The sequence below is a fragment of the Etheostoma cragini genome, chromosome 13, assembly GCF_013103735.1.
Source record: "Etheostoma cragini isolate CJK2018 chromosome 13, CSU_Ecrag_1.0, whole genome shotgun sequence".
Classification (NCBI taxonomy): Eukaryota; Metazoa; Chordata; class Actinopteri; order Perciformes; family Percidae; genus Etheostoma; species Etheostoma cragini.
Window position 1 is genome coordinate 9,509,472 of NC_048419.1, and position 14,741 is coordinate 9,524,212.

Below are 14,741 nucleotides of genomic sequence, written 5' to 3' on the forward strand. Positions count from 1 at the left end.
ACCATCTGTGCCCCCCCCCCCCAGTCGCGATGAAATCAACTTATTAATCTTCAGGGTTTAATGTTTTTATGAACGCTGTATTCATTTTTTTGGGGGGGGGGGTTAGAGAAGCAGGCAGGAGTACTGACACGGAAGCTAAGCAACACACTGCTGGACGAGGGGCAGCAGCTTAACATGTTTTAGACACCGGAAAAAAAGGACCGCCCTTTCCCATCGGGGAACTGAAGCCACTGTCGGTGCTCTCTTCATAGCCCACAGACTCTTTTCACAAAAATCCTTCAGTTGTTCTTTTATTCCCACTCCTTTGTCATTGATGTTTGAAAGGGTTAGATCGGATTCACCAAAATCACACAACAACACAAACGCATTCACAGGTGGGGGGGACCAGCAACTGCCGTGTTCTGCGAGATAAAATGTCAAAGGAGTGTGGTGGCTTTGAAGAGAGCAGAGATAACGGCTTCAGGTCCACGGCAGATAGGGCTGTTTCAAAGTAAGTGCTGAAAATATTCTAAACACGCTGCATATATATACTGTATATATATCAAATCAATACCTCAAATCAAATCCAGCCCCATCACATGAGGGCATGTACTCACTTCAAATGGATTCCACAGTCACTCACTCCCTTTTATTCCAACATGACATGAATGCAGCAGAAAATGTACTTCAGGCTTCTGACTCCTTCTATCTTCCCTCTCTCTCTCTCTCTCTCTCTCTCTCTCTCTCTCTCTCTCTCTCTCTCCCTCTCTCCGTCAAATTCAATCTGCTCCATTGGCATGAATGTCAGAAAACCAATATTGCCAAAGCATCAAGGATAATACAAATCAAAGATATTAAGATGAGAAAAAATACATAGATACAAGTGATTGGGTAAACTCAGATTGATGGAGAAAGACTCCCATTGGACTCCGTTGTACGCTTTTTACCGCCTACTTCCGGGTGGCTTCTGGGAAAATGAGGAGAAATTCATTTAATGCTAACTATTATTGTTTCCTCACTGTGTTCCTCTCTTCCTAACACTTATTCTGTATACACACAATATTCATCCCTGTTCCTTCACTTTGTTCTTTGTTCTCCAGTTAGATACACACATGTTGTTATCCTCTCTTTCTTCGCTTCCTCTCTCTCCCCTCTTTTTCTCTGTCTCTTATCCTCTTTCTTTCTCGCCTTCTTTTTCTCTGTCTCCTATCCTCTCTCTTTCCCTCTCTCTTAGCCTCTCTTTCTCTGTCTCTTTCTCCCTCTCTCGCTCTCTCTCTTTACCCTCTCTCTTGCTCCCACTTTCCCATCTCTCTCTCTCTCCCTCTCTCCTCTCTCCCTCCCTCTTTCTCTTTCTCTCTCTCTCTCCTATCCTCTCTCTTTCTCCCTCTCCCTCTCTCTCTTTCCCTCTTTCTCTCTTTGCCTCTCTCTCTCTGTCTCTTTCTCCCTCTCTCGCTCTCTCCCTCACTCATCCAGTCCTCACTCGCAGTGATGCATTGAGGATTTAATTACGAGTCTCAGCGATCGTTAATCATTGAGAACCCACAATCAATTAATGTGTGAGCCTCCTGGAGTCTCGCGGAGGCTGCGGTGACCCTTAGGTGCTGCCTCACACCCAGGAGGGAATTCTGGGCCGAATGGATTTCATTAGCGTGGAGTAAGACGATGCTAACGACTGCTAATGGCCTCGCATGCTCATTATCATGGTGATCACACCTCAAAGATGCATTCTACTCCTCTCCTCCTCCTCTCATAAAAAATCATCGCTTGAGTTGACGGTAAAAATGTCCTCCGTTTTAGTGGCCCACGCTGTCCCTGTAATTAAAAACGCAGTTTTATCGCCTGGAATGTGTTTATCTTGCGCAAACGGCATCATGTTTGATGTGCAAATAGTACTAGGTGAAGACGGTGAAGACGTTTTAATGAGTTCATTGGAAACAGTGGTGTGATGGAATGAGGAGTAGCACGAAAGGAGTTGAATGATCATCATAGAAAAGCTGTGGAAGGCAAAATGAAAGTCAAAAAGTCAGTTTTTTGTTTTACTGTTTCATTAGTCCGAGATTACATCAAGGAATAAACAGTGTCTGCATTTGATTTGTCTCAAGTGGAAGTCTTTTTAGTTTAAGATTATTTTTGGGGCATTTTAGGCCTTTATTGACTGAACAGCTGAAGAAGTGAAAGAAGGGGGAAATGACATGAGGCAAAAGGCCGCAGGCGGGAGTCGGACCCGGGCCCGCTGCGTCAAGAACCAAACCTCTATATACGGGCGCCCCCTTTACCAACTGGGCTATCAGGGCTCCCAAATCGGAAGTCTTTTATTGAAATACCTGCAGATTGGTGATTTGGAAGGTGCCGTTTTCCATCAAGCTGACACGGCCGTCGTTTCCCAGGATCCTCTGGCCGTCTTTCTCCCATTGGATGCTGGGGATGGGGTTGCCCATGACGTGGCAGTGCAACTGAGTGTTGGAACCGGGAGCTAACGTGTGATTGGCCGGCCCCTGGCGGATGATCGGCGGGACGCGGTCCGAAGGCGCTGTTGGGACAGAACGTAGAGGCCATGAATCAACTCCTCTGTCTGTCAACGCAGAACTCAGTTTACGGTTTTGACCCCTAGGGTGGTCCTCAGAGTTACTGCAAGGGGGTGGGCATTAAATTATTGTTCTTTTTTTTGAAAGTTTCCAAGAAAATTACAATGTCTTAACATGAATCTAACACGTAAATCAACCTATCTGTGACCCCAAAGTGCTCTCACAACTCCATAGTCGTGTTGAATTTTTTTAAAGCTCACATGTTTCCCGCTAAAACAAAACTCATGCTCAGAATAACCCAAAATTATCTTTAACAACAGCATTTATATTAGAGCGGATGGAAGTCCCAGAAGCTACTTAGCCTAAGTGGCTAAGTCAAACCTACAGAATGCTTCTCTGACAATGTACAATGTCATGTATTTAGACTAATGTTGCAATGGCAGTATGATTCCCGATATTGTAAGAAATGATAATTCTTGTATTATTATTCTCATTTTCTTTAAAACATATTTACATTTTAAATATTACAAATGATTATAGTGTGATTTTTGCTAGGATCTGTACAAAACAAAGATGTTTTCTTTAGGATAGGATTTGTAGACTGGGACGTCTCTGCTGCGCCACACTACTTCGTTCAGAATGGTGTGACACATTGACCACACACACACACACACACACACACACACACACACACACACACACACACACACACACACACACACACACACACACACACACAAAACTGCTGATCCTGTCTGGTGTTTTACACCCTTACTCTCTACCACAACTTCAGAAAGCTACAGAGCAGTCAACAGTCCACTCAACTCTACATTTCATCCAACAATCGTAGGCTAAATGGAAATAATACATCCATTACATGTTAAACTATGGGTGATATGTTTTATGTGTTCTTTTTTTTTTCCATTACTGGTAATTTATTGTGTTATCCCTTTCTGGGAAGCCATATTTAGAGACATGTTAAAGGCTACAGTTTACTCTTTGGTTTCCAGATCGGCGTGTTTGCCTGGAATGTCCCGCCTGCCCTGCCATGTGAGATGTAACATGTCCCTGTAAGAGAAACATTCACTCCCAGAGGCTCTCGAGTCCACCTCTCTGTCTCTGGCCTTGCCCCAGTTCAGCATGCAAATGGACCACACCGATTTTTCTCAGACTGGAATATGTTGATTCATTGCCCTTCAGAATGAGTGAATGAATTTATTGGTCGGAACCAAAGGGTAGGGTGAGAACTTCACATTTTTAAAAGTTATAGAATTTTTTTTTATTATATAAAAAAGCAAAACTAAAGAACATATAGACTTACCCTGATACCCTGACATGCATGCATATAGAGTGTTTGCATATGCATGCATACACTACGTATATACACTACATACATACACACACGCCTACATATGCCCATAAAGGTCAGTTTGTATACACTGTACATTGCCACCATAAGGTCAATGAATGTCAGAGCGATGTCCATTTGACAGGATATTGAGTTGCACCACAATGTACACTAATTATATATATATAATAAGCAAAAGTGTCTTTTCAACAATCACTATACCTTTTGAGTAACCATGGATTACTTTGGCACCGTCTTAGCGGAGTGTCTTTGTGTGTTATAAAAGTCCACAATTTCAATAAACCAATAACAAGAAACCAAATTCTGCACTCCCTATCATGTTGTCAGTAAGCATACATACTTTAATACAATAATTAATCATCTACTTTCTATCTGCAAGGGGAATCTATTACATTTAAGTTGCAGTGTGAGTGTGTTAGTCAGGTTATACATGAGATGGTTGGCACAGGGAATCAACATAAAAGATCCTTAAAAATCAACTGTGGTCCAAAAGTTAACCTATCCCGGTGTTGACCCTCGTGTCAAATGTGCACGTGTAAACATCCAAATCGACTAAACCTCCTCCACAGCGCCGCGCAGGAAGGTCTGGCAATGCGAGCCTAAATCAATGCTGTTGAATTCTGATCCTTGGCAAAACAGAGAGGGAGAAGTTGCACTAAGCTTTGCTAACAAGTGAGTGAAAGTTAACTGCTTTTAGCTGTTCCACTGGGCTTCACATCCGCAGATTAAGGAGTGGAATAGACACCATGTAAACCCATATTTGACGTGCAGCTACAATGAATGCTTAAACCCAGGCAAATGAATAAATGTCCTAAACAGTAAGCCTGCTTTCGCTTCACGGTCATCACCAAGAAACTCATGGACATATAAGGCTGTCTCGACTGTATGTGTTAAATGTAAACACTGTGGTTGCCAACGAGCAGAGTTATGCTTACTTTAAGTCAAGTCAATTCCTTTACATTCATAACTGGCTGTGGGAAGAAGATGAAGACTGTTAGTAACTGAGGGTTATCTTTTTTCTGCGATGGCAAGCGGGGCTCACAAAGCCCTTGCCACACATTTTCACTCACCCTACTGTTTGACATTTGCCTTCAGACGGGGAGCAGAGCCTTATTATTATTCTGTGCAGCGGCTCTGATATCATCAGCTAACTGGAGCTAACTGAAAGAGTGAAAGGTCAGTACAGGAGTTAGTGTAAATGGAGCTGAATAAAATCCCAGTTTACTTCCTGAATGGGAGGGCAGCATATGTTGCAGCCGGGTTATTTGCATAGAACTATCACCAGGTGTCCTTTTTGATTACATCTGATAAGGACTCCTGCTGTCTGCTCATTTGAGGAAGAATATTTTAACTAAGACAAATTTGAAGGATGGATTTTTAAATGTTATGTTGCTGCACGTGTAGGGGGAGGGAGGTTAAATCAACAGTTTGTGAGAAATGATTAAAGGAGACCTATTATGCTTTTTTGTCATATGTATATCACGTTACAATGTTCATATGAAATGTGGAAAAGGCTTCAAAGAAGGAGGTAAACATATGTAAAAGAAAATCCCTGTGAAAGCTGGGATTTTGGTTGCAGATGTAGTTAACTTCTCCCCAATTTATGATGAAATTCATGCTATAACTGGATGGGAAACAGCAAGATTTTCTATCTCTCTTATGTCTCTTTTTTCTTTTTACTTCATCCATTGTACAGGGGAGATTTTCCCCCTTGCTCCTTTGACTTAATAAGCAATAACTATTAAACTAGTGTATAGAAGTATGTCGTATGTAACTCCATTTCTTGCTATGAGGGTAAGGTTGGCGGTGCATTAGACAAAAAGACAAAGGAAGATTTATGGTTTTAAGATGTCTGTGCTGTCTCGGCCAGGACTCTCCTTTAAAAGACTCTTAATCTCAGTGAGGCACTAGTTAAAGATCCCATGCGATGGTGCTCTTTGGATGTTTTTATACAGGCACTAGTGGTCCCCCAATACCATATCTGAAATCTCTTTTATATAGGCCTTAGTGGTCCCCTAACACTGTATCTGAAGTCTCTTTATGTAGACCTTAAGGGTCCCCTAATACGACATATTTAAGTCTCTTTTATATGGCCTTCGTGGTCACCTAATACCGTATCTGAAGGGGGGGGGGGTTGCCTTGACCAACTACCACTTTGCTTGTTTGAAAGCCATGATGTCTCTCTCTCTCAAGGAGGAGCAGGATACCCAGGGCTCGGTTTACACCTATCGCCATTTCTAGCCACTGGGGGACCATAGGCAGGCTGGGGGAACACATAATAATGTTATAAAAAACTCAAAGTGACATTTTAATGCCATGGGACCTTTAAATCAAGTGATATATTTGTACCAAACCAAATTCAGATCTTCAGCAACTATACATGCATGAATTTGAACAGTGAAAGCCAAAAATCAAGTAACAATATCATACACCACAAACACGAGGCAAAATATGAATCAGTCACATTTTTTACTCATCATAAACACTGTAGCTAGGAGTGTCTGGATCCCTTCATGCTGCTCTTTCAGTCACTCTTTATTCTGTGATCAGGTGACTGTGAATCTTGTTTGTGTGTTCATGCTCACCACTTTCCACCTCCAGCAGGGCTTTGGTCAGGATGCTGCCGGCCACGCTGATGGCCTGGCAGATGTAATAGCCCGAGTCTTCCACTTGGACGTCGGCGATGGTGAGCTCGCCGCTCAGCGACACAGAGAATCGGCCCGACTGTAACGGCTCCTGGATGGGAAACAGCAAGATCTGGAGGAGATAAAACATTAAGAAGATACGCCTTTATAATCATGAATGCACTCTTTACCTTAGCTTATGTTTGTAGTTATTTATTAATTAAATCACTGGCTGCAACACTCACACACACACACACACACACACACACACACACACACACACTGGTCTAACATCTTCTCTAAAAGGCTGACACACACACACACACAAATACACATATATACACACACACACACACACACACACACACACACAAACACCGGAGCATCCTCTCTAAAAGGCTCTGACACACACACACACACACACACACACACATACATACACATACACACACACACACACACACACACAAACACCGGAGCATCCTCTCTAAAAGGCTCTGACACACACACACACACACACACGCACACACACACACACACACACACACACACTCACTCACTCACTCTAACAGTGGAGCATCTTCTGCACTAAGTGCAGCTTGCACAAACATAGCTTTTAACTTACATCTTTATAAATACTATTTAAGTAGTGGTACATTTTTATTCCCAATGTGTACATACGTTTGTACATTCTTTGCTTTGTATTTTTGTACCTTTATTTTTGAATAGTTGTTCTTGTGTTTTATCCTCTTTATTATTTCTTGTATATTGTGTGTGCTGTGTGTCTGATATGTTGCTGTTGTAGCACTGACATTTCCCATTTGGGATCAATAAAGTCCTCTCCTAATCTGATATAACGTGATGTACCGAAGATATCATCGCTCATTTATTTTTACGTGTGGGTATTGTTTTAAACCCTAACCCTAACTAATGAGCAATTAGTTTAATACTGCAAGCCTTTATTGTTTTGTGCTCTTACACATGTTATAAAACTGTAATAAAACTCTCCATCTACAACACACATGTCAAAGACAGACACAAGCTCTTCCACTTGCAGCTTTATTAGAAATGTTTTATTTGACATCATATTAATTAATAAATGTGTCTCTCTTGAACGACGTGTGTCGACGTCTTCAGTTAGACAGAATAGGTACTTTGGGCCACTTAATAAAGACGTGAAGAGACAGCAACAGAAGAGGAGAGGGAAATGAAAATCAATTGAATGAAAAAGAAACATTCAGTTCAAATGGATAGAGGAAGTTTTATCCCTGATCCCAGCTTTCCTTTGGCGTTTGTCAGTATGAAATACTCGTTTTTTCACGGCCAACATCCCCAACACGCTACCCACATACTTCCTCTCCCTTCCTCGTCCTCCATGCTTTCTCCTATTTATCTCTCTCCTCCACTCTTTTTCTCCCTCTCCCACACACATTCTCCAGGCCTCCTCCTCTAATCTGTACCTGGGAGCAATGCTACAGGCACCCACACACTCTCATCCCGCCTTTCAGTGCATTCCAACAGGCTGCACTGCTTATCATACACTTGTCTTTCTCACACTTGTGCATGCACACACACACACACACACACACATACACACACACACACACACACACACACGTACACACACAGCCCTGAGCAGACTCATACTTTGGTGAATAATACCCTGTGTGGATGATAGGTAAATGAGGTGTGTATGAATGTGTGGTTGTGTGTTTGTTAGTCACCCTGGCACTAAGCTATAGCACATAGTGATGAAAGCAAAGGATGACAGTTAGGGACATGACTGTGACAAGAGACACGTCTTTTAAGCACATGTCTCAGAATGCCACGTGAAGAAAGTAGCTTCAACTAGCATCATGACAATGTTGGCTGTGATGGCCCTGGGCCGCGTGACTTCCTGTTCCCGCTCTTTTAGTCGGCCCTGATTGGTTGGCTCCACCCACCTTGTTAAGGGGTTGGCCTGACCTGCTGGGAGCCTAGACGGGATGCGTGACCCAACTTGGTTTTCTCTGGCTTGACTGTGTTTTGTTTTATCCATTGTTTATGTCACAGTGGTTAAGTTAAAATTTAGAGTATGTCTGTCTCTGTCTGTCTGTCTGTCTGTCTATCTGTGTGTTCCATGCTATCATTAATCGGAGGAGCCTTTGGTCTTGGTTATGGTTGATTAAACTTGTTGAATTGGGGGGCGGGCAGTCTGACTCAATGACCAATCTGATTGGTGGAGCGCTAACCCGAAACAAATCAGATTCAGCAACTGCACGGCCCAGTTCTCCTGGAAATGTTTTAGAGGAACATCTTTTTGTGAACGATCTTCATAAAATACAAGCTCGTCTTCTGAGAAGTGTCGCCATTATGGTCGGTTTTGAAATTCCCACATGACACGTTCGTCCAATCAGCGGGCGGTTTTCATTTTTTGGACGACAATAAAGTGCCGCCTGCTGTTGTGGAGACACAATACGATAGAAACGTAGTCGGCGTCGCATCAGTGTGTTCCCAGGCACTTTTTTGGAATGACCAACTCGCCTTTTCTGCCACCTGTTGGCTGTTGGGTTGGTGTGTCAACAGACGTATTTTGAAATCAATAATTTTAGGGACAGGAAGCCAGTAGCTGTGTTTGCATCCACACGTTTTTATCCAGATTAAGTGATATCGAATCAAAAATGCCTCATGGAAACAGTCAAATTTGATGGAATTTCCTGAATATCGTCTCAAAGGAAATACGGTCGGTCTCATTGGATTTTCTCTTGATTGATATACGGCTTATGCGATTAACGCTGACGTAAAGGTTATTTGCTGAATAAATAATGAATAGCGATTTAGGTTTAGCTCATTTTACATTTCATGGTTGCAACCTGCCACAAAACAAAGAATAAGAAGTTTTAGTTAATTTCCCCCCAGTATTTACGCTATGTTTACACACATGGCGGTCGTCAACAAAGACAGATGGAAATGGAAAGACGAGGAGACGAGGGACTTTAATTTAATTTATCAGAAACTAGCAAAGGAAATACCCGACAAAGGTTAGGACAAGCCGTGGGACGACTTGCGGAGTCAATGAAAGGCAGTCAAACAGCAAGACATGTCTCTAAAAAGAGTCTTGCAGCGCTGCCGGAGGCACAATAAAAGGCAAGTTGGATCTGCATCGTGATAGCAATGTGTTATTAGCATTGTTTTCTTATTATAGCTTGATATGTTTCTATCAGCTGGCACATAAGCACTACACACACACACTATACTTGTCATCATTTGTTGGTAGACTAGAAAAACTCTGTTCGCAAAAGTTAGCTTGAATGTTCGGTGCAAAAGTGAATGGAAACACCTTAAATGACTAAAATCAATTCAAAAGGCCAATATGATCGCAAAACAGCATGCAACATTATTACACAGAGGTTTTTCTTCGCTTTAAAGCCGTTGGATGGAAAAACACTTTCACCAGCTTTAAGATAATTTGATTGACAAGTGGATGGAAACTTAGCTAGAGTAAAGACTTTCCACCTCCTTTGTCTCGGTGAGGACTCGAGCAGCAGCCTTCCGAATCAGATGCAGCTGTCACAGGAGCTTTCTTACCTGGCTGCCTTCTTTTTGCCAAAAGACGGCTGGCGGAGGGTTTCCTTTTGTGCCACAGAGGAAGGTTACGGTGCGACCCGGAGCGGTGATCTGGTCTCGCGGCCGAACCACGATCTGAGGGGGCACTGCAACACAGAGAACGGAGAGAAATCCTTTTCAGTCTTGGTGTCAGTGTGTGTTTGTTGAGTGGGCTTATTACAGCGAGAAGGTGCCAGCGGTGACTTGGACCGCATTACGCCGTGACAGGCTACCAGCGATGACAGCAACTCACAGAACTGACAACTCTTTCACTCAAGCTCTCCCTGTCTGTTTATCTCTTCCAAACAACATGGAATCAAGGAGAGGGCATCAGATTGACGCAGACACCAGTTCACATGAGCAAATGGCTCAAGAGAAACAAAGTTACTTTGCTAATTGTTTCATCATAAATATTTACTTGACAGAAATAAGTGATAAAATGCACTTGGCAAGTTAAGTTTACGTTTTTGTTAAGGCGGGAGCTTTCAGCCTCCTTGGACACTCCTGTATGTCTGCTTTACATCCATTAATTACATGTATCAGAGTCACACACGGCAGTAAACACACCGTGACTGTGTGTTGCTGTTCCCTTGTCTGGAGAATTGTATATACCTCAGTCACTTTGTGTGTCTTCAAATGCAAACAGGAGTGTGCAAAAAGGACTTTTAGTTCCTGGTTGATCCCAGAGTTCAGTTCCTGTGGCATTTTAGTATCTGGAACTACTTTTTGTCTCTACCAGGATAGGGCTCCAAACTCCAAAAGATCATCTGTGGCCTTGATTTGATTCTGAGGCACTGATTGATGAAACCGGCTATAGATGCTTGTTGGTCAGACTATATACTCTAGAAAATCAATCGCCTATGCCTGGTTGAAGAGCCTGTCAAACAGACTAGGCCAGAAGGCTCCTTGGGGGGCCTACATTCAGGTTTGTGGGTCACTTTTATGATCCCAGGAACCAGGGCTAATCAGATGTCTCTGAACATATCCATGATAGACAGGACGGGACCTTTCTCACACAAACACACACATACACATACACACACACACACACACACACACACACACACATCTTTGATTTCTATTGATTCTGGAGCAAGTGACAGGCCTTCCTCCACAGGGGGGTGTGAATGCATAATGATGCCCTCCACCAGTCCTAATTGATTTCTCATCTTCCCACCTGATCTCCTGCTTCTCTTTCAATCCCTGTCTCAATTAGCCTTCAGGGAAACCGAGAGAAATAGAAAGACGGCGGTGAAGAGTTGTTCTAAAGAATTGAAAGACAACAAAATAGACAAAAACACTAACAAAGACAGGGTTTCCAGCTACATTATCCTATGTGACATTTAAATCTGCCCAAAGAAAGAAGAAACATCCCAATATCAGAAGTCATAAAGCTCCTTGACATACGCTGTATACTGGCTTTGGCTTCTTACATACACTATGTAATGTTGTTGTGTGCCCTCTTTACAATACCCATGGTACCGTACTGTAGCCAAACATGCAGCAATTTGCCTTTTCTTCCAATTTGCCAATGAATGATTCACCCTGTGATGGAATGAAACCTAGTGAGAGAATATAAAAAACCTGAACATAAAGACCTGCATTGTACAGTTGAAAATGAGCGAACCGGCGGATTTACATTAATGTTGATTAGGCTGCATTGTCCTAATAAATAAATCTTGCTTTAATATTTCACCCCAAAGCTATAACACTTAAAGAAGAAAAGCTTGCTTATCTCCGAGGAGGCCAACTTCTCTGACATTGTGTTTGACATTGTGTTGAGAGGCTTGGAGTTTGATTAAATTCCTTAAAGGAGGAGAAAGGAGCATGGGAACCAAGATAAGCAGAAACCCAGGAGGGTCACATCAGACAGAAACAGGCCAGCACTTGAAGCAGATGAAGTGTTGAGGTGCAGGGTCTGGATGTAGAGTCCCTGGCTGCCCAATATCTAGCCTCCCTCTCTGTGACTTGCCTGCTTCCTGTAATCACTCACCTCAGATGAGTGTACAGGCTCCGTTTCATGACCTGCATACACATTTAATTCCCCTGTCTTGGGAATTAGCCTGACCTTTGCTACCCTAAAGACTGCTTCCACCACGGGCCCCTTCACACAGCAGGAGGGGATCCATGTGTCAGCCTCAGGATAAATCCCAGCTAAGCAGGGTCATGTCCTGGGATCAGAGACCAGTTACCCTAAAGGTCAAAGCCCAAAAATGCTCGCAGTGTTTTGGAAGTGCACCAATATAGGCCAGTGGCACTTCCCAGCTACCTCGAGGACAGGCTTCCTGTCAAGACTGCTGCAAGGCGTGAAATATTAAAGAAAGGCAGTGTTACGTCTTATGTAATGCAACTCCAGGCTGGTGCACATGCAGATGTGATGAACACAGGGGGAAAAAAACGGCATCATGCTACACAGGCCATTTGAAAAAAAAAGTGTCAGTGTTAACTGTCTCGATAACACCTGCATGTTCTCCTCCTCGCGCCTGACACAACGCTATAACTTTGACCCAAATACAGAGACAGCTTGGAATATTCAGGCTATTAAAATGCTGTTTTTGGTGCTCTACACAGCTCTGTCTGGAGAATAACAATGTTTGATTTGAGAAGGCAAGCCGGCACACTGCCTGAGGCTGTAATAAATAATTAGCAATAATGGGTGCACTCGGCGCGACACTGCGCTTTAGATTTAGGGCAGGGAGAAACATTAGCATCCTCACATGGGATCGAAACAAGGATATGGATTTGAACAAAGCCGCTGAAATATACATGACAAAAAAATCAGCCAAACAATGTCTGCATGTCATGGAAGCTATTGGCATAGCAAGAAGCATGTACAGTAGCTTTTAGGTATGACGGCTTTTGTTGTGCCATTAAAAAAGACCAAAAGCGTGTCACTGCTTATAACACACCGAGGAACCTCAATGCTTATAACACACCGTGGAACCTCCATTTCCCAATCGTATTCAATATATAAATCGGGTGTGGAAAAATGCTGGCACATAAACTGATAACAGCGGGAGGCAGAGAGAAATATTCTTCATTTATTCTAAATAAAGAATAAAACACTTGAGATAGGAATTTAAAGGAGCCTGGAGACATGTTGGATGTTGCCAGAGCTGAGAACACATACAGTAAAAAAGGCTAGCATGGCAAGAGGAAGCAAAAATAAACTAGATCTGCAAGACTGCGAGTGAAATGTCCACAGCTTACATGATTATACGAGAACAGTCAGGTTTTAGGAGAAAAGGGCTTGGTCTCTGATGGCTTTTTTCAAGTTAAAGAATAGATGGTGAGGGTTAGAATTACTTTCATGATGGGATAAGACAACCCAAAACGTCACTTCTGAGGTAGAATGTGATGTGGGTGGCCGTGGCTCAGGTGGCAGAACAGTCACCTCCCAATCGGAAGGTTGGCGGTTCAATCCCTGGCCTTGAAGTCCCATGATGAAGTGTCCTTGGGCAAGACATTGAACCCCGAATAAAAATGTGAATATGGATCTGGAGCTATGGTTGGAGTCACCTGCTGCCTCCATGTTCCTCCTACAATTCTGTCTGGCTGTCTCTTTCTCTCACCCCCAACCAGTCGAGGCAAATGCCCCCCCCCACCCTGAGCCATGATTCTGTTTGAGGTTTCTGCCTCTAAAAAGGAAGTTTTTCCTCGCCTCTGTCGCCTTGGTGGGAATTGTTGGGTTTCTGTACATTACATCAAAGATTACGTTGCTCATTATGGAAAGCGCAGGGAGATAACTGTTGTTGTGATATATAAATAAAATTGAATTGAATTTATGTAATATATAATATGTATCTGAGAAGCAGGTGGCACCTAGTATTGCATTCCTCGGCCATCAGTGTATGAATGTGTGAGAATGGTGCCTGTAATTTGTCAAAAAGCTTTGAACAGTTGTTAAGACTTACTGTACATAAAGTCCAATTGCATGTCAGACTACACATTGTATCCTCATGATTATTGGCTTGTGGCCTTCTTGTCGTGCATGACATCCGACAGTGAGCAGCCAGAGGATGAAGTATGTCAACATCTATGGTTTAGGTTGTAGACATTAGGCTCGTTCGAGATGAGCCAGGTCTGCGCAGAATCGATCACCGGCGATCGGCGCCCGTTGCATGCCGGTTTGATTGTGTCCGACTTGATCCCGACTTGCTCTGACGTCATGCACACGTGGGCAACGGGAATCTCACGAGAGCAAGGCGGCCGCAGGTCTGAGACGCAGGCGGCGCAGTTGCTTTTCACCGACTGCAAGAGCCAAGCGGACCCAGAGCATGCTGGGAAACGCCGGCTTCTCAGCTGATTTAACACCTGATTGGTGTACAACATGATGACGATTTATATAAACTTTTTATTGTTTTTGAATTGGAGGGATTTTAATAGCTATTTGTCTGATTTAAAGACTTATTCTGTACAGAACACACGTTGTGTGGCTGATAGTGAAGTTTACAAGTCAGAGAAACTAAATCTGTTCAGATCACGGATCATCTACAGTGTGTTGTTAATTAAAATCAGCAAAAGCTTTCATGTAGAGCACTTTCACAGCTACTCTGTCATAATCAAAACAACTAGAGACTGTGTACAAGCTGATATGTGGGTCTGGTTATATTTTATTAAATCGGAATCGCACCACAGTCCTTTTGTCACTTCCTGTCC

The 14,741-nt window shown here is 43.0% G+C and overlaps 1 protein-coding gene across 4 annotated transcripts in view; it reads right to left on the reverse strand.

The window, feature by feature from the left end:
• Nucleotides 1-14,741, reverse strand: part of robo3 (roundabout, axon guidance receptor, homolog 3 (Drosophila)) — a 105,356-nt gene that overhangs the window by 26,981 nt on the left and 63,634 nt on the right. For all 4 annotated transcript variants that reach the window (XM_034889350.1, XM_034889351.1, XM_034889353.1 and 1 more), the window contains 3 exons: nucleotides 10,065-10,189; nucleotides 6,459-6,630; nucleotides 2,304-2,509 (listed from right to left, as the gene is read on the reverse strand). In XM_034889350.1, the coding sequence (XP_034745241.1) occupies nucleotides 2,304-2,509; nucleotides 6,459-6,630; nucleotides 10,065-10,189 (503 nt within the window). The remainder of the gene's footprint in view (nucleotides 1-2,303; nucleotides 2,510-6,458; nucleotides 6,631-10,064; nucleotides 10,190-14,741) is intronic.